Here is a 26,529-nt window from a genome sequence, read left to right as displayed (position 1 = left end):
AGTGTACAGAGATTAAGTTTATTCAAGAGCCATAGCGACCCTATCCCTACTTGTGCGTTGAAGCATTTGCTCCGAAATTAACCACCCCGTAAGAGTACATGATTAGGAACTCCGCGAGCGTAAATGCGCGTAGAGCATTGAATGATTTTACCCCAATGGTTCCTACCCTCTCCCTCCGAACCGGCAGCAAGCTTATGTTCCGTATTGTACATACTCGCGACGGCCTGATTCAGACGTCCTCGAGTTCGAAACTCCCCAAATGAATGGAATAAAGTGTCTGGCTTCACACCCACTGCTGCCGCCACGACTAAGGCCATCCCTAGTAATATTCAAATAGCCAATGCTTTTGGTATTTTGATAAGAAGGTACAGAAATATCGAAAATGGAAATATAACAATAAGATGATGAAACGATTTGCGAATCAAGCACAAAAGAGATTCGTAATATGCGTAATAGATAATGTCGTATAACGTAGCCATAGCGTGTCGTCTGCTAGCTCCTAAAAGACTCGTGTATTCCGCATCAATCGTTCTATACAAAAACAAATGGCCTACCGCTTATGGTATAATGTGCGACAACGCTTTCATGACACGAACTACAGGACATTCGGAGTCCTTTGATACAAATCATTGCATCCGCTTGCGTTTCCGGTCATCGTCCCCCCGGGGATCATCCTCATCATCCCGCTCCACCGTGTCGGTAGGGTTAAGGATGTGCGCCATACTTCCTCGTCTCGTCGGAGGGGCCGACATGTCTTTGATTGCAAGATTTCTATTATCGCGACCAGCCGAATTCCAGGACCAATTATTTAAGCTTTCCAAGCCGTTTCCTATATTGCCGTTTGAGAAAGGGGCCGGCGGAGTCGCAGGTCGCGACAGCGAATAGTGAGGTGGCGGGTCACGGATTCGCTGCTCTTCTTGCACTGCCCGGCTAGGGGAGGATGGCCAGTGAGCTGAAGGCGGGCCGGACGACACATACGGCGGCGGATTGGGTTGCCATCCGTGAGCTCGGATGTCAGCCGAGGTATGCCGCCTAGACAAGCCACTTGGTGGTGGCTCGACGGTCGCAAGTGGATGAGGCGCGGCAGGTGGCGGTGGTGCCTGAGATCGAAGAGGGGACGGCGACGATTGAGTGGTGCTCCCTCCAATCGACCCATACGATCGACGTGAAGATGAGGTTATCGAGAGTCCGGAAGGAACTGGCGGTCGATAGAAATTGGCTCCGCGAGATTGATGCACACCTAATCTCCGTTGATCGTCCTGCGCCAGTTGCCTAGGGGACACAGGGGGGTTGTCAAGATTTGCGAAAAGTTGACGGCTATTCGGGAATGGCGGCTCATGCGGTTCGTCGATGGAGCGGACAAATTCAGTTTGGCGTTGAATTTCCCCTTGCAGCGCAAGGACTGCAGCTGTATTAGACTACCGGATGTCCCTTGGTCTGTGCATGGAAAGAAACTTACCGTCTCTATGGACTGGATTCTCGGGTGGAACCAAACTCAGAACCGTTCTCGATAATTCTTGGTTCAACTGGAGTAGGCGGTTCATGGCATCCGTCATCGCCTGTTGTTTCACATTCATATAATGTGCGTTTTCTTCGCTGCGCTGCAACCTCGAAGTTAATTCGTACAGCGAGTGCTCGACCCCCGCAAGCCGGGGATCTGAGCCGTCGTGGATAGGTGGCATGGGTTCCGCCGGAGTGCCGGGTTGCGACGGGGTGGGTTTCTGGTTATTATATTCCCGGTGGACCAGTGCGTGACGAGATGCTCGTCGTTTAATTTCACGCAGCCCAACTAAATCACCCCTTTTGAAGTTCCCGTTGCCATGCTTAAATTCCCACAACGCGGTTTCTGGGGACCCCGTGTGAAATACATCGCTTACTACAACATTCACTTGGTTAGCCAAATGAACCATTAGCTAGCAACAACCGACATCTCCTCGCGTACCTTTATGAAAGCCATACATATTAAGCTGTCTCACAAAGGAGGAGATGTTCGTATGTTTAAAATATTGACTATTACCCAATTAGTCTCGCTGCCGTGTCCGTGCAAAGATAGAGGGCGTGCGTACGCTAGGACTTTTGAGAAATCATGCGAGGGCGACATCACGAAGCTCTCGGCAGTACTCGACCAACTTATCAAGTGTTGTATATTCGGATCTTCCAACATGCTATGCCATAGTTAGTAATTAGGCCGACACCAATGTTCGAAATATTTGAAATATTCGGGATACTCGAAAAATACTCGAAATAGTCGGATTATACACACTTGTAGAGTTTGTGAATGAAGGCAGTCTGTACTATTTTTGGCTGGTGAACAGCCGCAGCAGCAGGCGCAGGCATTGTAGTAGAGGCGGGGTTCGAATTCAGATCTCCCGAGAGCGACACGTTTTGGCGATCGTTAGAATCGCTACCTTCGCCGTCGGAACTCTTGCGAGCACTCTGCGGGGCTGAGGAATTGGTAGGTGTGGTGATATCCATAGGTTCACCCGATGGCGAAGGTGCCGACATCTTTATGGTTGGTGTTGGCGTTGGTGTAGGTCCGGTTATGATTGGAATTGTACGTGCGCCCATGCTTTCATCCGCTTTATTACTGTGGGTGTTTCGCGGCGCACTCTCAGTCGCAACGTCCATCTGGTCTGAAGACAATATAAAATCAAATTAGCAAGGTTAAAAAAAGGAGAATGATCGAGACAAGTAACAGGTAACAAAGAATGACCCAAGACCCCGACGACAGGGAAGCGAATCGGATTTCTAGAAAGTACGGGACAGCGAAAGGACGAAAGGACGAACCGCATTGCTTCGATTTCGCAATTGTGCACGCTTTAGGGGTTTTCTAAGGGATCTCGATTCTAGCTTTGGTTCGTAGTTGAGGTCTAGCTGCTGGCTGCCGAACATCTGACATGGGGTCCCTCTCGACGTAATTGTCGCGGGAGTCAGCCTTGCAGGTCTAGAGATTGTCGGCCAGCTGCTGCTTGTCGCCGCCGTTATTTCTGTCGATGGTGGGGGTTTGACAAAGACAGGAGGTTTGAATGTGGCCTCGCAATTTGATGCTCCGACCAAGATTGAAAGGGGGGAAGTTGGGGCTAAGATGTAGAAGCTATTGTATGCTGGTTAGAAGCCCGGCAGTATTTGTGGATCTGGAAAAGAGGTAAAAGGTAAGATATTCCCAATTTGCGAGAGTGTGATGGATGTAGATAGAGAGAAAAAGTAGAGGTACGTATATTGACAGGCTGTATGGATAGATGTACGCATGTACTACATTGTATGGTGGCTCGGGTCGTATGTATGTACGTAGTTGCAAATGGAAGGTAGGTGTGGTCCCCAGGTGGTCCTTCCCTTTGGCGAACTCGGGAACAGGGACTAATAATGTACCTAGGCAGGTTCAGCCCAGACCCGGCTGGTCTGTGTGTCGCTGGGGTATCCACACTTCTTGGGGGGGAAGAAATACAAAGGTACAATATCCAGGTAGATACATGATACCTCCACATCCACGAACATTTGAATCCACACATCCACACATCCACCCATACACACATACTACGTACATAGTACACATCCACACATATCCACACACAAAAGCAATCAGACATGGAACCATTGATGGAAGCAGACAAGGGAAGGATCGGGAGTTTCAACGCAGAAACTTGAGATGAAGTGAGCCCTAGCTAGATGTTGCCAAGGAACATGTTGTACAATGCAACTCACCAATGGCGATCTACCAAAGCTGACGCAAGATAGGTGCATTGCATATTCTTTTCTCAATCATATGTAGTATATGTAGCATATGTAGCCTGCTCTCGTAATAGAAGCCCTATGTGGCATGTAAGAGAGATGAATGACTGAAAAAAAAAAATATTTATACAATGGGTAAAACGGACATGCCTCGCGACTTTGGCCCCCAGATAGGACAGAGAGAGGGCAGAGGGGGATATGTGCATGCATCCATGGATGTCGTATGCATAGTTGAATGAGTTCCTCTAGAAAAAGAAGTCTATGCCGAGCCCTGGTTCCGCTTTGGGGGGTTCTGCTGGATCCAGGATCCTTCAATTCTGATGTCTTGGCCTAAATCGACTAGACAAGCTAGCAATGTATGTACGTATGTCTATCTGTTCGTACTGGGTATGCTAGGAAAATATGAAGATAGGGGGGACCCTGACTGCCTGGCCGGGTAAGAAGCTCGGTATTATCTGTCTGCTATTATTCTGCACCTCTTATTACTCGGATCTTCGGATTGTTAGTTGTTGGTCTAATAAAGCGCCAGAAGCACCAAGAGGATATTATAATAATGGGTCGTCAGATAGCTGCTAGCTTCTTGCTGACCTGACCCTCTTAAGGAGGAGGAATTGCAAATGGTGGGACAGTCGGTCGTATTATCACATAAGTATTTCCCCTTCTGCGTTGCTTCTAGACTTCTAGAAGAGTTTTGGTGTGAGCGGGGACGAAGGGAATTTGCAGGCTGTTGCATGTATCGCCTAACAACGAAACGAGGACATGTTTCCATACAGTACCTACCTACCTAGTTAGTATTTTAGCGATAGGTGCAGCCTCCTTTGCCAAAGAGAAATTAGGACACAAAAGCAAGACAGCGACTTTGAAAATGGTGCAAGTAATGTTTACATAGATGGAAACGCCAAGAGAAAAGCTATTAACGTTGCGCGTTGGAAGTTAATAGTCGTACCGAGGCAGAGGTTCAAATAATTAAAGTAAAGGGGTTTTCCTTCCTTCCAATAGAATTTTCAATAACGTTAGTCGACCAAATAGCATTAGATGTACACAAAGTACAATCCATTATGGATACCTCTATAACACTAGACGATACTTCTTCATACCTTCCGTTTATTCTATGATAGCCATTTCGCCGCTCGCGCATTGACTTGGAAAGATTTGTTGCTAGCCTAGAACCCATTTGGAACCCATTGGAAACTCTCCGGGCGCCATTGACACTAAAAATGTCTAAAAATGCCGTTAGAGACAGTCTTGATTCCAGATGTCTTTAGGAGGAATACATAACAGAAGTAAATCGAAAGTAAAAGTACTCCCACGGGTACCAACCTTAAAGTAGGTAGTAGCGGCCGGGCTCTAAGGGCGCTAGGTGGCATAAGCGGAATCTGATCCACGGACCGCAAGGAAGGAACCAGAGCCGGTATTATTACTCACATACGGCACTCGAAAAATCAGTTATTACATACAGCATCTTAAGCTATTATCAGTTTGACTTTAGATCTCAGATCAGATCAGATTAGAAGCTAAGCAAATTTACCCCCGTCACCTTTACACTTTTATCCTACACTGACACTTCGGAATTTCGACTATTGTCTGATGAACTCAAGGTTCCGATATCCTTACGCTATATTCCATTCGGATGAGAGAAGCGGATAGAAAGACAAAAGAATTTCCAAGCTCGCATCAAATAATGATTTATTAAATGACGCCACTATTAACTCGTCACTCACCGAGACGTACGATGGATGCTATTTACATACATGCAGATGCTTTAGAAAAGATTATACTACGTGTATTTGTTTCACTCGGACGGCCAACGCTGATAATGATTTATAGTCAAACGAATATTCGCTCCTGGATACCCTAGATATTTATTTTATTATGCGCTTAATCTCACAAGCCATATACGTACGTACGTACGGACATATTATACATGACTAAGTCTGCATGGAATGAATCGGGGGTCATTCCAATCCACTAGCTCATCGGCACGTTCCCTCGCCAATTACAATGACGGTAACGGAACTTCTTGCGCTTCTTCAGACTTAGACCAGGCGATGCAGCTTGGGGGCACAACGCCACTATAATTCAGCTCCTTCAACCCACACCATTGAGAATATAGCCAATTCACCATTTTGATTGGCTAGCCTGTCAAATTCCTTCAGCTACGAATCTCTTCGTATTTAGAAAACGCTGTCGAGGATTTATTACTGAAGAATATACGACTTCCAATCAGCTGAACGACCCCACGTTTGACAGGGGCTCGTCATTCCGAAGATGCGAATTGCAGGGATCCGTGTATACTGTTAAGTCTCAGTCTCACTGAAGGCCATTTGAGACGTACGCTGAGTGCAACATGATAAGCCCTATTTTGACGGACATGGGCAAAGTCCAGAAGCCAACCATCTTCTAAGATCGTACCGTCTCAGCTTAGGCCAGTTATCGGAACCTAGACCCCATGTTTCATAACCCTCTTTTTGGGAGACTTGTGGCTGACTGAATATTCGACGATTCAATTTCAAATCTTACATCAGTTATACAGACCTTCAACTATTACCTAAAATTTAAATACCTAGGTAGGTACCCAGAAGTTATCGGGTAGCGTTTCGTTAAGTAATGCGCATTGACAGTTGACGCAATTCGCAGACAGACGTCGATCGGACAAACGAGAGAAGTTCGTGGGGTTTAGCATGACGGAGATCATGAACCACTGATGCCATTGGGGTTTGGTGCAATGTCGATTGTTCCAGGCGCGCCTAATGGCAGGATGTTCGATGTTTCTATTCCAAGTCTATTCCAAGTCTTCTACCCCTTTTCCTTACTTGTCAGCCTGTACGGATCCGTGCATATTTATGAAATACAGGCTTCGAACCTTGTAGCTCATCAGACACTCACCATCCTGGCCTCCAAGTTTCTCCGGTAGACCCCCAATCCGCCCCCAAGTGGAGGAGCTGCATCTACAACGCCACACGTATAATTCTCGACTTTCTAGAGCCACCTAGCAGGTTTATTCGGGAGTCTCGGTTAACTAGTTCTGTGACACTGCAGACCTGACGCAGGTTAGGTTACTTATTTATAGCAAGCCCTTCTTTTCCGCTTCTTCTTTTAAATCACCTCATTGGCCTACTTTGTTTCAACGACACTTCACACGCATGAGGACTACTACCAAGTAGAGGGTAGTTCTGATCGACATACACGATTTATAGATAGATGGTATTAATACGTATATTATAGGACTTTCCCCGGGCCGACACGCTACTGTCCACGGCAGAGTTGATTCTTGCCGTTACGGAGAAAGCATGCGGGCTTAAATCCTGATCCACCCATGCTACCCAACTACTTCTATAGGATGAAGCGAGCTTGCGTGTTCACGTGCGTCGCCGTTGGCCCGCATCTTGGTCAGCCTGCAAGTAATAATTTGCGACGAAAGCGGCGATAGTCCTCGGATATGTGAGGCCTTGTGCCTGCGTTAGCTCACACATGGCTGATCTTCTATGGTAACACCTTTCGATTCATTCCAAATTCAGCACTAAGTTGGCACTCTGGCCACTTTTGATTATAGTCTAAGCACCTAAGCCTTACTGCGGTGCTACGTCCTTATTCTCTGGCGATTCATCACGACTCTAAGCTATTTTATCTCGCCTACAACTACTATAATTATCCAGCCAAGGCTATCATGTCTGCATCGATATACCATATCGTTCCATCGCCAGTCATTCTGTGGGGATTGGGTAGTACAAGGAGGATCCATACGAATCTATAAGCCCGAGAAGCAGGCTTGCGTGCTTTTATTATTACTACTGTCACAGCTCGAGGGATCTCAACGCAGGTACTGGATGTTTCACGTTCTGCTCAATTCGGAATAGCATGGTGAAAACGACTATCTGCGTTGGGTGTCACAGGAGGACTAAACCAAGCATGTATACGACTGCAGATTGTACGCCCAAGTACGTGGTAGATCAACCAATCCTTGTCACTTGCAGTCTGCAGCTCAAACTCGAATCCGAATGGCTCATCTGCTACGCTATCGTCCAGCAACTTCTACGTAGCAGCACAGGAAGCGCCTTGCATAAGGCTATACATATTGGCATGGTAGTAAGATTATATCTGCCGATGAAATAGTTCCTATCATATTCCAGAGACCGTCCTTGACTCGAAAGTCACCTATACCAAGACTAGGCCGAACTACCGATCTTGAGTCGATATTGGCATCTTCGATGATCCTAGCGATGTACTTCTCTGCATTAGGCAGATCTTTGTGGGCTTCTGCATGAAATATCGCAACAGCTCAGCGTAATTTTTTAACCATCGGAGCTTGAGCGTGGTTTTCATTGCCACCTACGTCGATATCACGACATCTAGCCAATCGTCCGAAGACTCGAGACCTATCTAGCTTCAAGTTGGTGTTGCACTCAACCTCCAATTTATTCATCACGTCAGAGAAATTCATCCTGATTAGTGCCAACCAAAGTTAGATGCGGAGCCGGAAGTTTTAATGGACAGTTGCTAGGTATTGTGGCCAAGTTCCAAGGTTGTCGTTTAACCCCACGGGTCGCGGCTCGCCAACAAATTAGTAAAATCGGTAGGTTACTTTGACGCGGCTTAAGGTAGTTGGTAACGCCCCCGTTTCCAGATCTTTCGCTTTCGTGGCTATGCACAGGCTGTTTGGCAGATATTCCAACAGTAATGGTACAACCTAATGAGACGCGGGGGCGCTCATCGGTAATGCGTCCGTTGCATGGCACGGTAGTACCTAAGTATGTTCCTGTTTCAGTATGCGCGATGATCTACCCAGGTAGCTAAGGAGCTAATCATTAGACATCCCAGCGCGGTTATTCGCGCTATTCACTTTGACCTCGTTTAAGTTTCTTTCACATAAGCATAACCTTATTGTTACACAGCCTGCGGCACGGTCCGGTGCGGTTATCGTGAACTTACACGGAACGGCAACACATATATGATGTTTCTAAGCTAGGTACAGTGATGTACCTATCTTAGGAAGTTGTTATGGTATCAAAGTTGGAGTATGACGCTCAGTGCCGCCAGTGAAGTGAGGCTACCGCACTGTCGACCCCAAGACTGGGGTATACAAAAGTGATGTTAGTTACTTTTGTGATATTTACACACGGCTTCTGCGTTCCTATCACATTATTCCCGAAGTGGCAGAGTATCACGGTCAATCTAGGGGTGTTCGAGAGCCCTTCTCCACGTCCACGCTGCGAATCTTGATGTTTGCACCCCTTTCCCCCCATTCCAAGACTTTCGTGTTTTCAAGCCGACAATCGTCGCAGCATTGGCTTAACCAACATACATACCTCATCGAAATAATGCAGGGGCTATGGCGTTTCGAACTCGGGCGAAGTTTTGACTGGTGACCGTAGGTATCTATTCGACGCAGTGACAAACCACCCCCTCGGCTTTCGTCTACCAACATTCATCACATTCAATTCGCCAGGAGATTATATAGTCACATTCTCAACTGGCAGAGTAACAATTATGCATTTTACATACTTCCCGAGATTCCTTGGGTTACTATAGAACTTCGGCGATCAGTTGTCCTGCAGGAATGCTCCAAACAGAGATTGACACTGCTTCTAGCTATTCTCGTCGCTAGGTAAGTACAGAACCAACAATAAAGGTGTGGCAGTTATTCCGGATCTGCTATTATCTTCACCTTGACAAAATGCCGCTGTCTATGTAACCTAGCAGGGACGCTATCAAAATATCTCGGGATTTGAAATAACAACTTAGTCTACAGAAGATACATCTAATTTTAGGGGCACATAATATAGGAGTACTATGATTAACATAGTCAAGGCCCCATGAAGCTCGAGGCTCTGGGCTATACGGGATTTCGATAATCTAGAAGCGTACCTACATCCTCAGCACCGGTGAATTGTGAAGGATGATATTGAATCCTAAAGTATGTCATAAGATATCAATTTTCACGCGAATTTACACTACCGCAAAGTATTATTTCGTAGACGTACATGTATTCCTTACACGAGGCTCTCGGCGTTAGGACTGAGAGGCCGAGGCCACCCAGATCATCTCAATAAACTACCTACGTACACCAAGTGGCACTTTTCCTATGCTACGGTTAGATATACGGACGTCAATAGTTCTTTTGAAATACGGGGCTAGCCTTCGAGCTCAATGACGAAAGCTATTTCGTGAGAAATAGGTAGGTACATCTTATATGTTAGGTAGAAAAATACCACATTGATAGGTATTCAGGGTTTGCTCACACCCACTTTATCTTGTACATTTGGCGCGGACGTCTGAAGGGAATCACCTGCGACCAACTTGCCCATACCAACCCGCCTGTTAATTGAACTACCTAGGTACATATGTGATTACGTCGAAGCAACACATCATACACAACTTCACGAATATTATCTACGCTAAATAAACATGTCTACTTTCGCAACAATTCCTTGCGAGGTAATGATCTCCGTATTGCGTGAGCTAGGTAATATGCGCTTCCTGTTGCCCAAGCTTCTCACCTGCCGCCATGTGTACTCGTGCTTCAAAGAAAATCCAGGCGTAGCAGCAGAAATCTTGCAGCGCCAGATCCCCCCAATTATCATCCCTTACTCGATCGCGGTGTTGGAAGCCTCGCGTCTGAGCCCACGAGATGAAAGGTCAGTCCATGAACTGCTCGAAATGCTATATACACAATCATCCAAGTTTACCGAACGTCTCCAGGCCATGCCTGTCCCGCTTCTGACAAGAATGGGACATATACACGAAGTGATACATGGCTTGGAGATCGAATATGCTAGCAGCGCATGGAAACACCTATCTAAGGATCAAGGATCGGAAGTGGCTGGGAGCCTCGTTTTATCGCCGTCAGAATATCTCCGCTTTTCCCGAGCCTTCTATCGGGTGGAGTTATATTTTTGCCTCTTTCGCTGTAGAACTTCGTTGACATATGTACCCTTTCATGAACACCGCTTTTTTTCTAGTCAGCCACCTTGGGAAAAGGAGCAGCTCGCTTCCGTCCAGGACTTTCTCGAGCTCAAGCTCTCAAAAGGTATGTTGCTACTCACCCGTGAAGGCTTATCTCCGATGAACTGATTTCAATACATAGCCTCCCATGATGTACTAGTTCACGACATTGAGTTTGGTGAGTTAGGGATCGACTATATCACGACGGGTGACCATAACCATTTCAGGCAACTCTGGGTAAGCCACAGTCGAACATCCTTACTCTATCCGCCGCATTTATTGCTTACAAGTAATGGCCATACCTAGCTATCACAGGGTGTCGACTTCATCCACAGATTGATGACTGAGAGCTCATACGACGGCAAAAAGGCGTTATTAAAGTCTGCGTTCGTTGCTGGTAAAGTCGACCTTTACGACGCGCTTATGTCGCCGCCCGAAACAGACTTAGACGACGATACCCCACTTTCTGGTTACGCTGATAAAGACCTGGCGGCTCTGTTTCCGCCTGCTGAAAGCCGGGACCAGGACACAGACAAGGGACCATTTGAAGCATGGCGTGTGGCCTTCAACCCTTGGCCACGCAGTGCGTGGGTCATGCTCACAAACAATTCTGGATTGAGAGAGCGGGCTTATGTCTTCTGGGACTTGGATCGCATCGAAACTTACGGCATGCTGACACTGTTTGAAAATGCCCCGGAAGATTCTGAGCTTCAATGCGCTTATGATGATATAGACGAGATGCACGAGTCATTTGAAGAGCGCTCAAAGATTTGGCAAAAGGGCGGTTCGGGTTATTGGAGCAAAAATGATGAAAGCAGAATTATATGGCCGACGCGGGAAGATGGGAACTAACCTGAGAAATATGTGGGTCCTGAGGTCTTGAGCACCCTGGCGTGCTGAGCCATCGGCTTTAAATCCTATTCTGTGGGTCGCATATAGCATCGGAGATGCCATTTTCACCTCCAGCCCTAGAGACATCTTTGCCTTGTAGGCAACGTTTATATGCAATATCGAACACGCGACACGGAGGTATTTGTTGCTGGTGTGCCCTCGATTAAATACAATAGATACCTACCTACATATGTAACATTGATATTTATTAGTTGAAGAAAGCCCATGTAGTTCGTAAACCACATGCCGACATATCCATGCCGATACACCATCTCTGCTAGCTCATAACAAACAACAATCATAATTCTCCACCCAACACAAGTTCCATTCCGTTGGAATGGTCATATAAATCTTTAGTTCTAGAAACATTCTTCCAATGCTAGGAACGTCACACGAAATGATGATTTTACAGCTATCACAATGTTTTTATCAAATGGAATATATGGTGTATTGTCGGCAACGCGCTTTGGTTATAGTTGAGGAGAGTGAGAGATGCAAGAAAAGGGGGGAAAGGGGGAAGACGAAAGAGTTCACAAGATATTTTGATTTCTTCCCCTCCTTTCTTTTTCCGTGTGAGGCATGAAACGCCCATTTGGCAACTATTCGTCTTCTTAGCAATATACCTGAAACTATGCATGTATGTCACCGAATACTAGACTTCCTTATGCATATAGCAAAAGATTCAAAGCACAGCACTATCCAACCTGGGTCTGGTGTTTGAGATTTGATTGGTGGACCTCCTTATTAAGTACTCACTTTGGTAGGCAATCCATGAACCTATGTCTGAAGCTACCTAGTACTTGGCATATGTAAGTCATAGATATTTTAGCTGTTTGATAAGGCTGCTAAACAATTCCTAGTTGTATGGGAATACGGGTATTTCCATTATTAAAATTTCGAGATTTGATTTATGTGCAGAGCGAGAATAGTAGCAACTCGAGCGATGCGGCTTCCGAGTCTAGATGCTGGTGGATTGTAAAATCCACTTATCCACTCCCGTAGGAAGCCCACGGAGCTTTTAACTACCGTTACCGAGCCGTATCCCGTATTTACAGAGCAAGAGTTGAAAGAACCATGGTCCGGCGTAGTAAGCCACGGAAGCCACGACGATTCAAATGTGTCTGTTATGAGTATCAGGGACCAAAAGGGTCTAGACACGTCCCAAATGTTCAGGCAAGCCACCTTTTATGTACTTAGATGTAGCATATTATGAAAAAAAGAAAAAGTATGCCTTGTGTGGGATGCTCGGCGCTACATGATGCAGTTTAATTAATCTCATGCCCGTCGGAGTTTAGTACACACCGATACACACGTAAGTGTACCTGAAATCTGTGTATCTCCAGAATACGTACTTGGTATGAATCAATCAGATCGGAATTTGTGTTTCACACGCTAGTGGCTTGCATGGTAATTGGTATAGCCGGACTAATCGATTAGAAAAATGACCTTTCAGGTAAGTAAGGGGCTAGATCATTTCCCAACTTGTGAATCTGAGCTTCTAGAAGTAGACTGGCGACTGGATACCCGTTCGAATAAGACATCTCATTACGGTGTTATTAATTCCAGCTGCGTAATATTTTCTTTTGGTGCGATGAATATGCCTAAAATGATGGATCATTCCTCGGATGGAGAGCTGAGGAACAAAATACAGGAATCGATCCAACTTGGGACGAACAGAGTGCCGGACGCTCGACGTGATATATGCGATGATTAGAGACATTCGTGTCGAGATTATCGAAGTCTGCTTGTGTTCAAGGAGGTCAGTTTTATAAAAGAAATTTTACATTTCACGCTGTCATCGAGTGACAAGGATAAAGAGAGTCCGGTAGTACTTGATTGGGTATGACAAAGTTCTGCTACCCGGTTATACGGGACGATGAGATTAACTCGTCAGCCAAACAAAGATAGGTAACGTTAGGAAAGTTTAAAAAAAAAGTACCAGCCGGATAGTTAAATCTAACCGTATGTGTGTACAAACTCAACTCTATGGCATCACCACTCCACGCAGTTCACATGGACCCACTTTTGAAGCTTGAATATTCGACGCCTTCGACTCATTAGCACAGAGCACCTACCAATATGAGAAGCAACGCCTCAACGCAATTGCCTAGCAACTTAAGTATACAGTATTGATAAGTCATAAATAGTCATAAATAAGAAGAATGATTGGTAGATTAGGTACTAGACAGGTACTTACTTGGAAGTATCACAAACAATATCGATAATTTGTCTAGCCCGAACCCCGATCCGCATTCCTAGACACCGGGCGCCGACATGTGCAGCTTGTTTGCTTATCCTGTCCTATTATTCTATGGCGTCCGTTTCTTTGATGTCTCTATCTTTCCACCAGGTCTATTTTTTTGCGCCAGTGTATTTTACATTCTACCAACCTAGGCTATTTTACATTCCTTTCTCTTTCTTCGCGACATCTTTCACCTTAACTTTCTTACCTTCTTTACTACACTTTTCCTTATAATGCCGTCCCCGTAGAGTTTCATCCACAACTCGAGTAAACATACACGCGTACGAGCTACGTGCCTCCCTTTTTCAGGGCTTGTTGAGATTTTCCTTCTTGGCTCAACATGGACGACAGTAGACTCACTCCAGCAAATATGGATGTACCTGGAGGCTTCCCCGAGACGCCCTCTCGTACTTCGCTTCATCAACAGACATCTACGAGTCGAGAGTTCCCGCTTGGCACAAGCACAAACCAAGAATCATCTACTTCGGTCACTAGAACCCAACATGTCAGCAACGGCACTTTTACTTCGGCTCAACTTCATCGTCGGTTAAACGACGCACATGTCGATGGTACTGCTGAATCAATTTCTGATCAAGTTACTAGACCGAGTGATGCTAGTCCCTCCTCGTCTGGACAGCATGTTACGGCAACCCAAGTCGCTAACAACCCTGGCGAATCATCATCGGATGAATCTGAGCAGACAGAGGTTGAGCCTCGCTTTGAACCTATTAAGTCGACAGCAGAACAACCTAGTCTAGAACGCAAGCAAAGCAATGCTAGGACTGAAGATGAGATTTTTCAGGTACTGACACGGCGTCGAAGTGCTGCCTCCGGGGCCGAGTCTCAGGAGGATCACGATGAGATCGAACGACTAATGTCTCGTATGTTTGGCGAAGCTCGTCAACAGCACAGCGAAGAGGAAAAGACGAGACATGCGGGTGTTATCTTCCGCAACCTCACTGTCAAGGGAGTCGGCCTTGGAGCTAGTCTACAGCCTACGATTGGAGATCTCTTTCTCGGCCTACCACGATTTATGAAGAACTTGTTGACCAAAGGGCCGAAGGCTGCCTTCGCCAAGCCCCCTGTACGGGAACTTCTCAGTGACTTCAATGGGTGTGTCCGACCAGGAGAAATCCTGCTTGTTCTTGGCAGACCCGGTTCCGGTTGCACGACGTTTCTGAAAACATTTTGTAACCAACGAGCGGGTTACGAGGAAGTCCTGGGCGACGTTACCTACGGTGGTACGGACGCCAAGCGCATGGCCAAAGATTTCAGAGGCGAGATCATCTACAACCCAGAAGATGATTTGCACTACGCTACACTGTCAGTCAAGCACACACTTACCTTCGCTCTTCGGACCCGGACTCCCGGAAAGGAGTCGCGAATGGAAGGTGAGAGCAGGGAAGACTATGTAAGGGAGTTCCTTCGAGTAGCTGCCAAGCTGCTTTGGATTGAACACACTATGGACACCAAGGTTGGCAACGAATACGTCAGGGGTGTTTCCGGCGGAGAGCGAAAGCGTGTCAGTATTGCCGAGGCTCTCATTACACGAGCCAGTGTTCAAGGATGGGACAATTCGAGTAAGGGTCTCGACGCATCGACTGCCGTCGAGTACGTTCAGTCATTGCGAGCCCTTACCAACATGGCTCAGGTCTCGACCGCGGTTTCTCTGTACCAAGCTGGAGAGTCTCTGTACAACCTCGTCGACAAAGTGTTACTGATCGACCAAGGCCAATGCCTGTACTACGGTCCTTCCGATCGCGCGAAACAGTATTTCCAAGATCTCGGCTTCGACTGCCCTGAACGATGGACGACTGCCGACTTCCTCACCTCCGTTACCGACCCTCACGAGCGTAGCGTCAGGCCTGGCTGGGAAGACCGAATCCCCCGGTCAGCTCAAGATTTCGCCGATGTTTTCAGAAAAAGCGAGGCCTGCCAGCTCAATCTTGACGACATCAGCGATTACGAAGCTAGGCTCGAGGAGGAACAGCGCGTCCGAGCCGAAAACATGTCAAAGAAGACCAAGAAGAAGAATTACACTATACCATTTCACCAGCAAGTAGCTGCCCTCACTCAACGTCAAGCCCTAATCATGATGGGTGACAAGGCTTCCCTAGGGGGTAAATGGGGTGGTATTGTGTTCCAAGGTCTCATTGTGGGAAGTTTATTCTACCAGCTCCCGGGTACAGCAGGTGGCGCCTTCACACGAGGTGGTGTCCTGTTCTTCATCTTGTTGTTCAATGCGCTGTTAGCTCTTGCTGAGCAGACGTCTGCATTCATGTCCAAGCCCATCCTACTCAAGCACAAGAACTTTTCCTTCTATCGACCCTCCGCCTATACGCTAGCACAAACTGTCATGGATGTGCCGTTGGTTTTCATCCAAGTACTGCTATTCAATGTCATCATTTACTGGATGGCAGGACTATCGGCAACTCCGTCCCAGTTTTTCATTTCCATGTTGATTCTCTGGATGACAACAATGACGACATACGCCTTCTTCCGTGCAATTTCGGCAGTTTTCAAGACCTTAGATGATGCTACCAAGGTGACTGGAGTCGTCCTTCAGATCGTCATTGTCTACACCGGCTATCTTATACCGCCTAAATCGATGCATCCATGGTTTGGATGGTTGAGATGGATCAACTGGGTGCAATATGCATTTGAATGTCTCATGGCTAATGAGTTCTACGCACTAGACCTGGAATGCACGCCTCCGTTTCTTGTTCCCCAAGGTCAAGGTGCTACACCACAGTACCAATCATGCACATTAGCAGGTTCCAAACCCGCACGCACCAGTGTCTCCGGCGCCGACTATATCGAGTCATCCTTCAACTATTCTCGTAGACATCTCTGGAGAAACTTCGGTTTCCTATGGGCTTTCTTCCTATTCTTTCTCGCTATAACCATGATAGGAATGGAAATGATGAAACCCAATGCAGGTGGTGCTGCCGTAACTGTCTACAAGCGTGGCCAAGTACCCAAGGAACTTCAGAAGTCTATCGAGACTGGTGGTCGCAAAGGCAATCTGAGCGACGAGGAATCTGGTCGAAGTGGCGAAAAGATTTCTGCTCCTGAAGACGAGTCTGCGGCACAGGGAAGACGAGATGAAGAAGCCATGAAAAGTGTCGCAAAGAATGAAACGGTGTTCACGTTCCAGAATGTCAACTATACAATCCCTTACCAAGGTGGTGAAAGGAAGTTACTACAGAATATCCAAGGTTTCGTTAGACCTGGTAAGTTGACAGCCTTGATGGGAGCCTCCGGAGCTGGAAAAACAACGCTGTTGAATACCCTGGCGCAAAGGTGAGTAATCTTAACAATACCTCGAAATAAATGTGTACTAATTTCATGTTCAGAATCAAGTTTGGTGTCATCACTGGCGACTTTCTCGTAGACGGACGGCCTCTTCCGAAGTCATTCCAAAGAGCTACAGGATTTGCTGAGCAACTTGATATCCACGAGCCGACTGCAACCGTTCGCGAAGCCCTGCAATTCTCCGCGCTCCTCCGTCAACCAAAGGAGGTTCCAACCAAGGAGAAGTACGAATACTGCGAAACGATCATCGACCTACTTGAGATGCAAGACATTGCTGGCGCAACAATTGGAACAGTTGGAGAAGGTCTCAATGCGGAACAGCGCAAGAGACTCACCATTGGCGTCGAACTTGCATCTAAGCCAGAATTGTTGATGTTCTTGGATGAACCTACGTCTGGTCTTGACTCAGGAGCAGCGTTCAACATTGTCCGATTCTTGCGCAAGCTCGCGGATGCTGGCCAGGCCATCTTATGTACTATCCACCAACCGTCTGCTGTTCTTTTCGAGATTTTCGACGAATTGATCTTGCTCAAGTCTGGAGGTTGTGTGGTGTACGCTGGCGAGCTCGGAAAGGATAGTCAGAAGTTAATCAACTACTTCGAATCCAATGGCAGTCCGAAGTGTCCCCCGGACGAGAATCCGGCCGAGTGGATGTTAGAGGCTATCGGCGCGGGCAATCCTGATTATAAGGGTCAAGATTGGGGCGACGTTTGGTTGAATTCCAAGAATTTCCAGGAGCAATCCAAGGAAATGGAGCAAATGATCGAGAAGCGCCGACACGTTGAGCATTCGAAGAATATCCAGGATGACCGCGAATACGCGATGCCCTTGTGGACGCAGACAGTCGCTGTCACGAAACGTACCTTTGTCGCCTATTGGAGATCTCCCAACTACATCATGGGCAAAATAATATTGCACATATTTACGGGTCTGTTCAATACCTTCACGTTCTGGCGTCTAGGGTCCTCCACTATCGACATGCAATCTCGTTTATTCTCGGTATTCATGAACCTCACTATCTCACCTCCGTTGATTCAGCAACTCCAACCAGTATTCCTCAACTCGCGAAACATCTTCACGTCTCGCGAGAACAACTCCAAGATATATTCTTGGTTTGCGTGGACTACTGCCGTGGTGCTTGCAGAGATTCCTTATGCCATCATTGCAGGGGCCGTCTACTACAACTGCTGGTGGTGGGGAATAGGAGGTTACTCGATGTTGGGATTCCGATCCGGCTTTATCTTCTTACTCACAATACTCTTTGAGCTATACTACGTCGGCTTCGGTCAGGCTATTGCGGCTTTCAGTCCCAACGACCTACTGGCGAGTTTGCTCGTGCCACTCTTTTTCCTCTTTGTCGTCTCCTTCTGCGGTGTCGCCGTACCCCCGGGTCAACTCCCGTACTTCTGGCATTCGTGGATGTATTGGCTCACACCATTCCACTACTTGATGGAAGCCTACCTGGCAACTATCATCCATGGGCAAGAAGTGCGATGTACAGAAGACGAGTACTCAACCTTTTTCCTTCCGCCAGGCCAAACCTGCGATTCGTACACGGGCGAGTACGTGGGGCAGGCAGGCGGATACGTGATTAATGGCACAGATGCCGGCACTTGCCAATACTGCCAGTATGCGAATGGCGACCAGTTCGGAGTGCAGTTCAGCGTCTATTACAAAAACATATGGCGCGACTTCGGCATCGTCTGCGGCTTCATCGCGTTCAACTACATCGTCATCTACATCTCGACGTGGTGGCGCTTTAGGGGAAAGAACCCTTTTAAGGGGGTGCAGGAGAAGCTGAAGCAGATCAAGCAAAAAAAGTGAGGCGTCTGGTAGAGGAAAAACGGGATGCTTTGTAGGAATAGGGGGTTCGGGCCCGGCGGGACGGGGACTTATTAATTACATTACATTCACTAATTCTACACGTAGGGATAGGCGGGAAATGGATAGATGCGACGAACGATCGTTGCGTGGATAGGCTTTATGAATAATAGTCTATTCTGTACAGTTGTTGGTTTTGTTGATAATTGTGACCTTTTGTCTGTTTTTCTAGGTTCTGATCTACCTTGTAAGGGATACCTGGGTATGGATCGTTAAATTGGAGTAATGGTGATGAGGAGTTTTTAAGGTCAAGGCATAACTTAAGCAAGCACTTCGAGTAAAATAGAATCATAATCGGAAGAAATCAAGATTGGGGGTATCAAATTATTCACACGCATTACATCTTCACCTCATCCATTCAACCCCATCCCCTACTCACGACCCCGTCAACCCCATCCTCAACGGTCTCGTCTTCTCCCCCTTCCCATTCCCATTCCCGCCCCCATTGCCACCACCACCACCACCATGTAAAATACTCGTATTACTCTCCACCCTCGCCATCCTCAACCTCTCCTGCTCACGCTCGAACCCCCTCTGCCCCTCCGACGAAACCCGCGACGACCCAGCCCCCGTCTCCTTATCATAGGCCCCCGCACTCATCATCATATTCGGCGGCACCACCCCGTTCCGCACGAAGTCGTCGCGGTAATGTCCCTCCTTCCCCATATTCGATAGCGAGGGCTTCGCCGTCACCCGAACCACAATCGCCCCTCCGCTCTCCTCCTGCTTATCCCGCGCCGCCGACTGCAGCTCATAATGTCCCGAAGCAACACCCCCCGAAGAAGACGAGTTCGCGGTGTCGTACGAGGAATCGCCTGAGAGCCGGCGGTGCTGGTGCGTGATATGCACTTCCTGCGTGACGAATATGCTGCCGAGCAGGGACTGCGAGAGGTGTGGAAAGAAGGTCGGGATCGAGGCGCAGATGCTCGCGAGATCGACTTCGAGGGCTGCGAGGATTATGGATTTCGGACCGTACCATGTTGGGTCCAGCACGGGGAAGGTTCCGGCTTTGTGGTCGATGATGGTTTGTAAGCACCAGATGCTTAGGAGGAGGACGCTGGGTGGGGGTTAGTGGCTGTGGTGGTTGGATTGGGGTGGGGGCTAAGGAGAAGGGGAAAGGGAAAAGAAAGGGGAGGGTAAGGGAGGAGGGAGAAGGGGTAGGGGGTGGGGGAGGAACATACATAACACCCAACAGCAAAAGCAGCCCAATCCCCAACCTCTGCTTCCACGCCGTATCCCTCCTAAAATACAGCGGGACCACGACGGCCAAAACCATCGCATCTAACACAACATTCGACCCCCCGTGCGCGGCAAACGTGCCCGCGACCTCCGCCGACACCTTCGACCCGAACCCGTAACACCGCGCCTGCGTCTGCCATTCCCAGAACCCGCGGACGGGGAAACATGGGAACAGCGCGCAGAAGGCGAAACTGGTGCCCCAGAGAGCGCTGATGGCGAGCCCGACCCAGCAGGCTAGACGGGCGCGGGTGCCGCGTTGGAAGATCCGCAGGTATTGGGATAGGAGACAGAGTTTCATGAGGGTTGTGGAGATGGTGTAGGTCGCGAGGCAGATGTAGAATTTCTGGGTGGGGGTTAGTAAGGGTGGTGGTGGTGGTGGTGGCTGGGAGGGCTGAGACCGGAGTAATTATATTGGGTTGATTGGGGGATGGGGGATGGGTGAGAGGGAGGGAGGAGGGGGAAGGAGACTTGCTTTTTGGAAGGCGGCGAATTTGACGAGCCCGATTTGCAGGATGTGGTCTCCGAAGCCGTCTTGCAGTGCTGTTGCTTCTGATTAGTTGGCGTGGTCTTTGCTTTTGGGGGTGGCGTTCGTACCGAGACATAGGAAGATAGAGCCGATTGTTGCTGATATCTGTGAGAGGGTTAGTCTGGTGTGGTTTTCATAGATGGAGATGAGGGTTGAGACGTACTCTGAAAAGGACTATTAAAAGATCATCCCAGCCTAGGCAGTGTAGCTTTATTCGAGAGTATATTCTTAGGGCTACACATATGGATGAGACAACCTGAGTTGGTGGATTAGTGAATAGTTGGATGAGCGGTTCTTCAAGTTGCGATGCTCACCATGAAGGGAATAACCAAGCCGTATACGGTGGCTGGATAATTAAAAGCTGGTCGAGGTTCTTGGGAATTATCGTATGCCGTCATCTGACGGATGAGTTCCGCCATGTCGGTCGACGACATGATGATTTGAGCCGTCGATGAGGAATGTCCCTATCGTGGACTCCGGGTCGACGAATAGTTCTTCTTCCTGTCCTCCCCTTATTAATCTCTTTTCGTCGTTGTCTTCCTCTCTTTCTTTTAGTTTTTCCGTATCCCAAACCAACTATCCTGATCCTAACCTTGGTGCTCTCTCACCATCGCAACCACGTGGTGCGGGAGTTGTCTTAGTTGGAAGCTCGCGCCGGGTTCGGCGGACTCTAAGACGTCGACCCAGCTTCGCTTCAGCTCCGGGGGAACGACCAACTCTTGTAAGTAGAAGGATCTGGGGCTGCGCCGTGCTGACGCGCACTCCTACTGTGCGCTCGTCCTTCTAGTTTTCTTCTTTTGGTCTTCCGCGCCCCGGACCCCAATATCGATAGTAGTACCGATAATAGGTTATTAAGTTCCCTACGCATGAGCAGCGAGGGACGCTCGTTTTCTGGTTCGAGCCGTTCCATTGCCTCCTTGTCAGGTCCACTGATATTGCCAATTTGATCGATGGATTTACGGGACCTGACACACGATTGCGGGAGAGGTTCCTCGATCATCCCTGTCTTACGATGAGGCACATAATAGGGTGCAATTCTAACCCATGTAAATGTTCCTAACGTTACAGGATTTCACGATATTGATTAACCCGAATTGGTGTAGTGACAGGTACAATGTGAGATGTGAGAGCCTGAGAGGTGAGAAGCGGTACGCAATACTGTAGCACTCACCAATTATCTGCGGCACAGCGAAATAAAGGTCGTGTCTGACCCGATTGGCCTTTTCTGTTGCTATATTAGGACCGCCGCCGCCAACGAGGGCCAAAGGTACGGAGCTATAATCTGACTGTCTTTCCTAAGTGGAACTAAGTATTCGACGAGTTTGGAAATATTAAATGCAAGCTTAATTGAACCTGATCGAGCTGATCAAGCTGATCAAGCTGTCTCTACCTACGCATGCTAATACTATGGTCTAAGTATCAGCATGGTTGCGCATGATACATTCGCTGAAGTGTTAATTGTTCGGATATTGCCGGATCCATTCCAGCTATGCCCAAGCCGACGAGCTATTCCCGACTCAACTAGACGTGAAACTTATTAACGAATGACAAGACTATACTGACCATCTAATAAGACATACTATAGTATAGTCTATATATCAGGACTATGGCCTCGTGTGATTTCTGCCGTAGCCTCGCATCTTATGGAAGTTAGTCTACGCTTTCTGCGCTTTCGAGCGCATAATCCTACCCCGTCGTGCAGGAGTTGCTACTGGAATTCCCAGACTAGTCCAGCCAAGGTGTTGCGAATCACTTAACAGAGCGTGCTAATACATAAGATGTACGTGGTGGTGATAATATCGCCAATCTTATCCCGCGTCCTGCATCGAGTCTTTGGTTCATCCCGTCTCGAAAATCCTCGCCATTCTTCATCACACCCTCTTCATCGGTGTCAAACGTTATAATAAGGTAAGTTCCGAGTGCTGCATCGAGGATAGGCTTACGAACTATGGTACGTGGTGATGTAACATGCAGTGGACGAGGAGCACTTTAACCGGACGTCCGTCGCTGTCAATCACGAAAATCACTCCCCGATTGTGATATCGAGATAGTCTGCGGCGGGGGGGATTAGTGATACATACAACATTGTACATACATACCTCGTGGCCGATACGCTGTAATTGTCTATCTCTTAACCCTGTCTTTAACCCCCCTGAATATCACCCACGTGGGGGAACGACAAAAGACGTGCTCTGGGATGTCGTCACGATGGGAGATTTGTCGGCTTTATTTCCCCTTCGAGAATGGACGTGGCCTGTCAGATTGAGCGGCGACATGGTTTACCCAGACCGCAAGATTGTGAGAATCGCCGCTATTGACGAATAACGGATAGGGCCACGCTTCGCTTAGAGGGTTTCGGATCCGACGGTCGTGGATTAGTTGATGATATTTTCCGAGATAGTCTGGTACATGTACTATGTATGCAGAACTGCCGACAGGAAGGACACAGATCTCGGGGAATAATTTAATTTGCGGTGCCTGCTAGCAACATACTGGGAACATACATGACTCGAAGAGTTGTGATATGTTTCAAATGTTTGGCGCGAATGCGAGTCACGTCCGTGCTGTCACTCGTTGATCATCCCCTAATTAGAGAACTACCTAGCCATCTTGACCATATCGAGATAACGGCATGGTATATGTTTGAGATCGCTACTTGTTTCGGAAACGTGGCTGATAGCAGAATCTAGTATTAAAGGGCAATTAGTGCGGTGGAGAACTGAGGCTTCGAAGAGTTATGTAACAGACCCCTGATCTCAGGTCATCTGCTGACCTCAGCCCCAGGGGTTTCGTTATGCTACCGAGGATCGTTGACGATATATTCACTGTCGCTTATCCCGCTCATTCAATATCAGGTGTAGACGAAGTAATAGTTTGACAGTGAGTTCGAACATTAGGTAGGATACGTAATAGGTAGGTAGGTAATCGTAGGTAGTCATCAGAAGTTTTACAATCCCATCTATGAGGGAAGCCCCTTCATAACGCCGGATGCTTTGCAAGAACTAGACCCTTGCTCCAGTCCCGTATAATTCCAAGCTTGCACTCTAATAAACTAGTAGTCATCATCCATAGCATTCACTCTTCTCTCCCCAACCTCGCGAATTTTCTCGCCCAGGATCGAGCGACCATACCGTTCCGCCACCTTGCCCGCGGCCTCCACCATGCGACCAGTCCTATCACGCATGAGCTCGACCAGCTCTAGCGCGCGCATGCCGCGGTCCTCGCCCTCACGACACTCCACTGCCAAGAATTGTAACAGCGTCTTATCAATCTCGAGCTCCAGCCTAGCCAGGCTGGACCGCTGAGTATGGCTACCGCTCGTCGAGTCCACGAGGTCCTGGAGCTGCGCCGCCGCGATACCCTTAAGCAAGAACTGCTGTTCGAGTTTGCGCGTCTCAGACTCGTCTCCGTCATCGTCTTCCGGTGAGTCGTCATCCATGGCGTCTGGGTTCGTAGACTTGGACTTGGGGGGCTCGGAGGTGAGCGGGATGGAGAAGTCGAATTCGGAGAGCAGCGGCCGTGGGAAGTAGGGATATTGGTCGCCGCCCTTAAGGATAATACAGTGGAATTTATCGTCGGCCACCGCGATGGGGAAGTACGTTTCGGTCTTACGCCCCGACGCGAGACGTGGAAGGAGTTTAGTATCCAGAAGAGGTACCCAAGATGCCCTTGATGGCTGACGCCAATGTAATAAGGTCAAAAGTGTCCCTGTAGAATCGTAGATACATGGATCCTATTTTTGTGTTAGCTTAGTTAGGTAGGTAGGTATGAACAGGTTTTACTGACGCCATTGTCAGAGAAGAATATACTCTTTAGTGTTGCGCCCTCTGGAAGCGCTACAGTATCTTCATTCTGACATATTTCATCCCGCTTCACGTTCTCAATGGTGTACAGGAGTCTGGTATGTCCATCCGCACCAACAGGGCCATTGCCGACGGTCATGACATAGTCCCTCCAGCTTGCGCATGTAACCATTGGAGTGCTCTTTGGTCGATAGACTCTGTATGGGATGCCGAAAAGCGTATAAACTCTGACGTAGTTCGCAGAGGTTGTGACTGTTATGAAGGAGTCGCTCAGGGACATAGCAAGAACAGCCTCCCCTTTTGGTAGCTGCGTCCTCCAGTCCGTGCGGTTGGTCCACGTTTCGTGCGGCCGATAGAAGATAGTTGCTGATGTATTGTCTTTTGGAGGGCACGAGAATAGTGTGCCGTTTTCTGTCAAGCAAGCCTTATCATACAGGAAGGTATCGGTGAAATGAAAGTCTCTGTGGAACTCGTGATCATAGAATTCCACAGTAACAGTGTTATGTCCATCTTGATCCACGGTCCAGACAAACCCGATGAGGTTTAAGCAGAGATATTTCCGGTTGCCTCGCCACGGTGTTGATCCAGGCTGGAAAGCCTCGTGGTATTCTGGTTCGATATGGGGGCGCTTGCTTACCGGTTCCCCAAAAACATCATAGTCATCATGCACGCGCTTGCCATTTCCATTGAGCGCGTAGCCCGCTCCATCGTCATCCACCACAAAGTCATCATCATCTGCTAAGGGGCCATCCATGAGAGAATCGTAGCTAGCCGCTCTCCGTCTTTGAGGCAATACCGTAGTTGGAGCGTCTCTGCCATTTTCCAGGGGTCTTCTAAAATTCGTTGACTCCGATAAAGGGTCATGAATGAAAGGTGCCGGCTGCATGCCGAGCTTTAATAATGGTTCATATTGCTCTGGTACGAAGTCGGGATGAATATAGACCTCGCCATTTGAGTTTGTGAAAGATACTAAATTGTTCCTCGGATGCCATGCGATATCTATGACATCGGCATAGTCAAGCCTGGCGATAACACTCTGGGTCTTGGTCTCCCATAGTAGGATCTTCTTGTCTTTGCCAGCAGAGGCCAAAATAGCACCATTCGGAGACCATGCTAAAGCAGTGACATCTCCATTGTGGCCATTTGCAAATACTCTTTGCTTCTCCCAGTCATTTTTCGAAACAACCTGGATATCTCTTGTTGGGGTCGGGACTGCAAACGCACGTCCGTCCGGGTGCCACGAAATCTTCGAACTAGTATCGGATTCGGTATCCAGTGCGCCAATGACACCGTCAATCTTTTTTAAAAGCTCCGGCTCGTCAGAGGTTAGAGAATACACATATACAATTCCGTCGGTGCAAGCTAGTGTGACAGTAGTCCCCTTAGTGTCGAAGGACAGGTGTTTCGTAGATTTGTTATGTTCCTTCAGGTGACGGATCTTCGAGTTGTCGTCGGTTCGAACCAGTTTCACGGTCAATTCGTCGCTAGCTACGGCACACCATTTCGAGTCGGGCGAAAGTGCAACGTCACGGATCGGAAGAGAACATCGAAGTAAGAACTTATCGAAGTTGGCGTCGGGGATTGAGTAGAGACTGACGGTTCCATCTTCGGAACCAACGACGAAGAACTCATCAGAAGCGTCTACACTCAGATTCTGTTCCTGGCAGTCGTCGATATTGATGGGTTCACCATCAAAGCCGGTCTTGTATAATCGGATAGTATTATTCGAACCTACGGTAACCAGCTTCGAGCCGTCAGGGGTATATGCACAGTGTGTCGAACCCTGAGTATGAGCCGGTCGTGCTCTAGGACGATGAGGTGCTGTTGATGCCATTCCGGTGTTTATTCCGATATCGATTCCTCTGTTGTACTCGATATCAAAGAAAATCGAAAGTGGGAATGGATTTAGTGAAGGATTGGTGTAAGTCAATCATAAGTCAAGTACGTATAACTTGAACCAG

General features: G+C 47.9%; 5 protein-coding genes across 5 annotated transcripts; 2 read left to right on the top strand and 3 right to left on the bottom strand.

Annotated features, from left to right (window-relative positions):
- Nucleotides 1-2: 2 nt before the first annotated feature.
- GGS22DRAFT_164159 (uncharacterized protein) lies at nt 3-3,295 on the bottom strand. The gene is made up of 6 exons (XM_047961487.1): nt 2,788-3,295; nt 2,264-2,633; nt 2,067-2,165; nt 1,943-2,010; nt 1,460-1,876; nt 3-1,402 (listed from the first exon to the last, which is right to left on the bottom strand). The coding sequence occupies exons 2-6, from the start codon at nt 2,626-2,628 to the stop codon at nt 627-629; spliced, it is 1,725 nt and encodes a 574-aa protein (XP_047818540.1). The 5' UTR covers nt 2,629-2,633; nt 2,788-3,295; the 3' UTR covers nt 3-626.
- A 7,359-nt stretch (nt 3,296-10,654) lies between these two features.
- GGS22DRAFT_164140 (uncharacterized protein) lies at nt 10,655-11,747 on the top strand. The gene is made up of 3 exons (XM_047961486.1): nt 10,655-10,756; nt 10,814-10,908; nt 10,978-11,747. The coding sequence occupies exon 3, from the start codon at nt 11,011-11,013 to the stop codon at nt 11,521-11,523; it is 513 nt and encodes a 170-aa protein (XP_047818539.1). The 5' UTR covers nt 10,655-10,756; nt 10,814-10,908; nt 10,978-11,010; the 3' UTR covers nt 11,524-11,747.
- Nucleotides 11,748-13,781: 2,034 nt separating this feature from the next.
- On the top strand, nt 13,782-19,327 carry GGS22DRAFT_164138 (ABC-2 type transporter). The gene is made up of 2 exons (XM_047961485.1): nt 13,782-17,107; nt 17,161-19,327. The coding sequence occupies exons 1-2, from the start codon at nt 14,145-14,147 to the stop codon at nt 18,941-18,943; spliced, it is 4,746 nt and encodes a 1,581-aa protein (XP_047818538.1). The 5' UTR covers nt 13,782-14,144; the 3' UTR covers nt 18,944-19,327.
- Nucleotides 19,328-19,375: 48 nt separating this feature from the next.
- GGS22DRAFT_200398 (uncharacterized protein) lies at nt 19,376-21,677 on the bottom strand (the record flags this gene model as incomplete). Its single annotated transcript, XM_047966433.1, has 6 exons — nt 21,080-21,677; nt 20,929-21,021; nt 20,834-20,870; nt 20,736-20,779; nt 20,182-20,582; nt 19,376-20,057 (listed from the first exon to the last, which is right to left on the bottom strand). Exons 1-6 carry the CDS (start codon nt 21,197-21,199, stop codon nt 19,376-19,378), a joined length of 1,377 nt encoding a protein of 458 aa, XP_047818537.1. The 5' UTR covers nt 21,200-21,677.
- Nucleotides 21,678-23,635: 1,958 nt separating this feature from the next.
- On the bottom strand, nt 23,636-26,520 carry GGS22DRAFT_164133 (WD40 repeat-like protein). The gene is made up of 2 exons (XM_047961484.1): nt 24,552-26,520; nt 23,636-24,498 (listed from the first exon to the last, which is right to left on the bottom strand). Exons 1-2 carry the CDS (start codon nt 26,400-26,402, stop codon nt 23,818-23,820), a joined length of 2,532 nt encoding a protein of 843 aa, XP_047818536.1. The 5' UTR covers nt 26,403-26,520; the 3' UTR covers nt 23,636-23,817.
- Nucleotides 26,521-26,529: the final 9 nt, after the last annotated feature.

The sequence above is a fragment of the Annulohypoxylon maeteangense genome, assembly GCF_022496945.1.
Source record: "Annulohypoxylon maeteangense strain CBS 123835 unplaced genomic scaffold GGS22scaffold_9, whole genome shotgun sequence".
Taxonomy (NCBI): Eukaryota; Fungi; Ascomycota; class Sordariomycetes; order Xylariales; family Hypoxylaceae; genus Annulohypoxylon; species Annulohypoxylon maeteangense.
Note: the sequence above shows the minus strand (reverse complement) of the source record. Positions and strands in the feature narration are given on the sequence as shown.

What these genes read in the sequence shown, in the direction of transcription:
- GGS22DRAFT_164159 (XM_047961487.1), bottom strand. Translation starts at nt 2,628, where the DNA reads ATGGACGTTGCGACTGAGAGTGCGCCGCGAAACACCCACAGTAATAAA. An exon ending in TTCATTCACAAACTCTACAA is followed by an intron (nt 2,166 to 2,263) that starts GTGTGTATAATC and finishes ACTATGGCATAG; the next exon opens with CATGTTGGAAGATCCGAATA. An exon ending in GATTTCTCAAAAGTCCTAGC is followed by an intron (nt 2,011 to 2,066) that starts GTACGCACGCCC and finishes ATTGGGTAATAG; the next exon opens with TCAATATTTTAAACATACGA.
- GGS22DRAFT_164140 (XM_047961486.1), top strand. Translation starts at nt 11,011, where the DNA reads ATGACTGAGAGCTCATACGACGGCAAAAAGGCGTTATTAAAGTCTGCG.
- GGS22DRAFT_164138 (XM_047961485.1), top strand. Translation starts at nt 14,145, where the DNA reads ATGGACGACAGTAGACTCACTCCAGCAAATATGGATGTACCTGGAGGC. An exon ending in TTGAATACCCTGGCGCAAAG is followed by an intron (nt 17,108 to 17,160) that starts GTGAGTAATCTT and finishes TTTCATGTTCAG; the next exon opens with AATCAAGTTTGGTGTCATCA.
- GGS22DRAFT_164133 (XM_047961484.1), bottom strand. Translation starts at nt 26,402, where the DNA reads ATGGCATCAACAGCACCTCATCGTCCTAGAGCACGACCGGCTCATACT. An exon ending in TATTCTTCTCTGACAATGGC is followed by an intron (nt 24,499 to 24,551) that starts GTCAGTAAAACC and finishes ACACAAAAATAG; the next exon opens with GATCCATGTATCTACGATTC.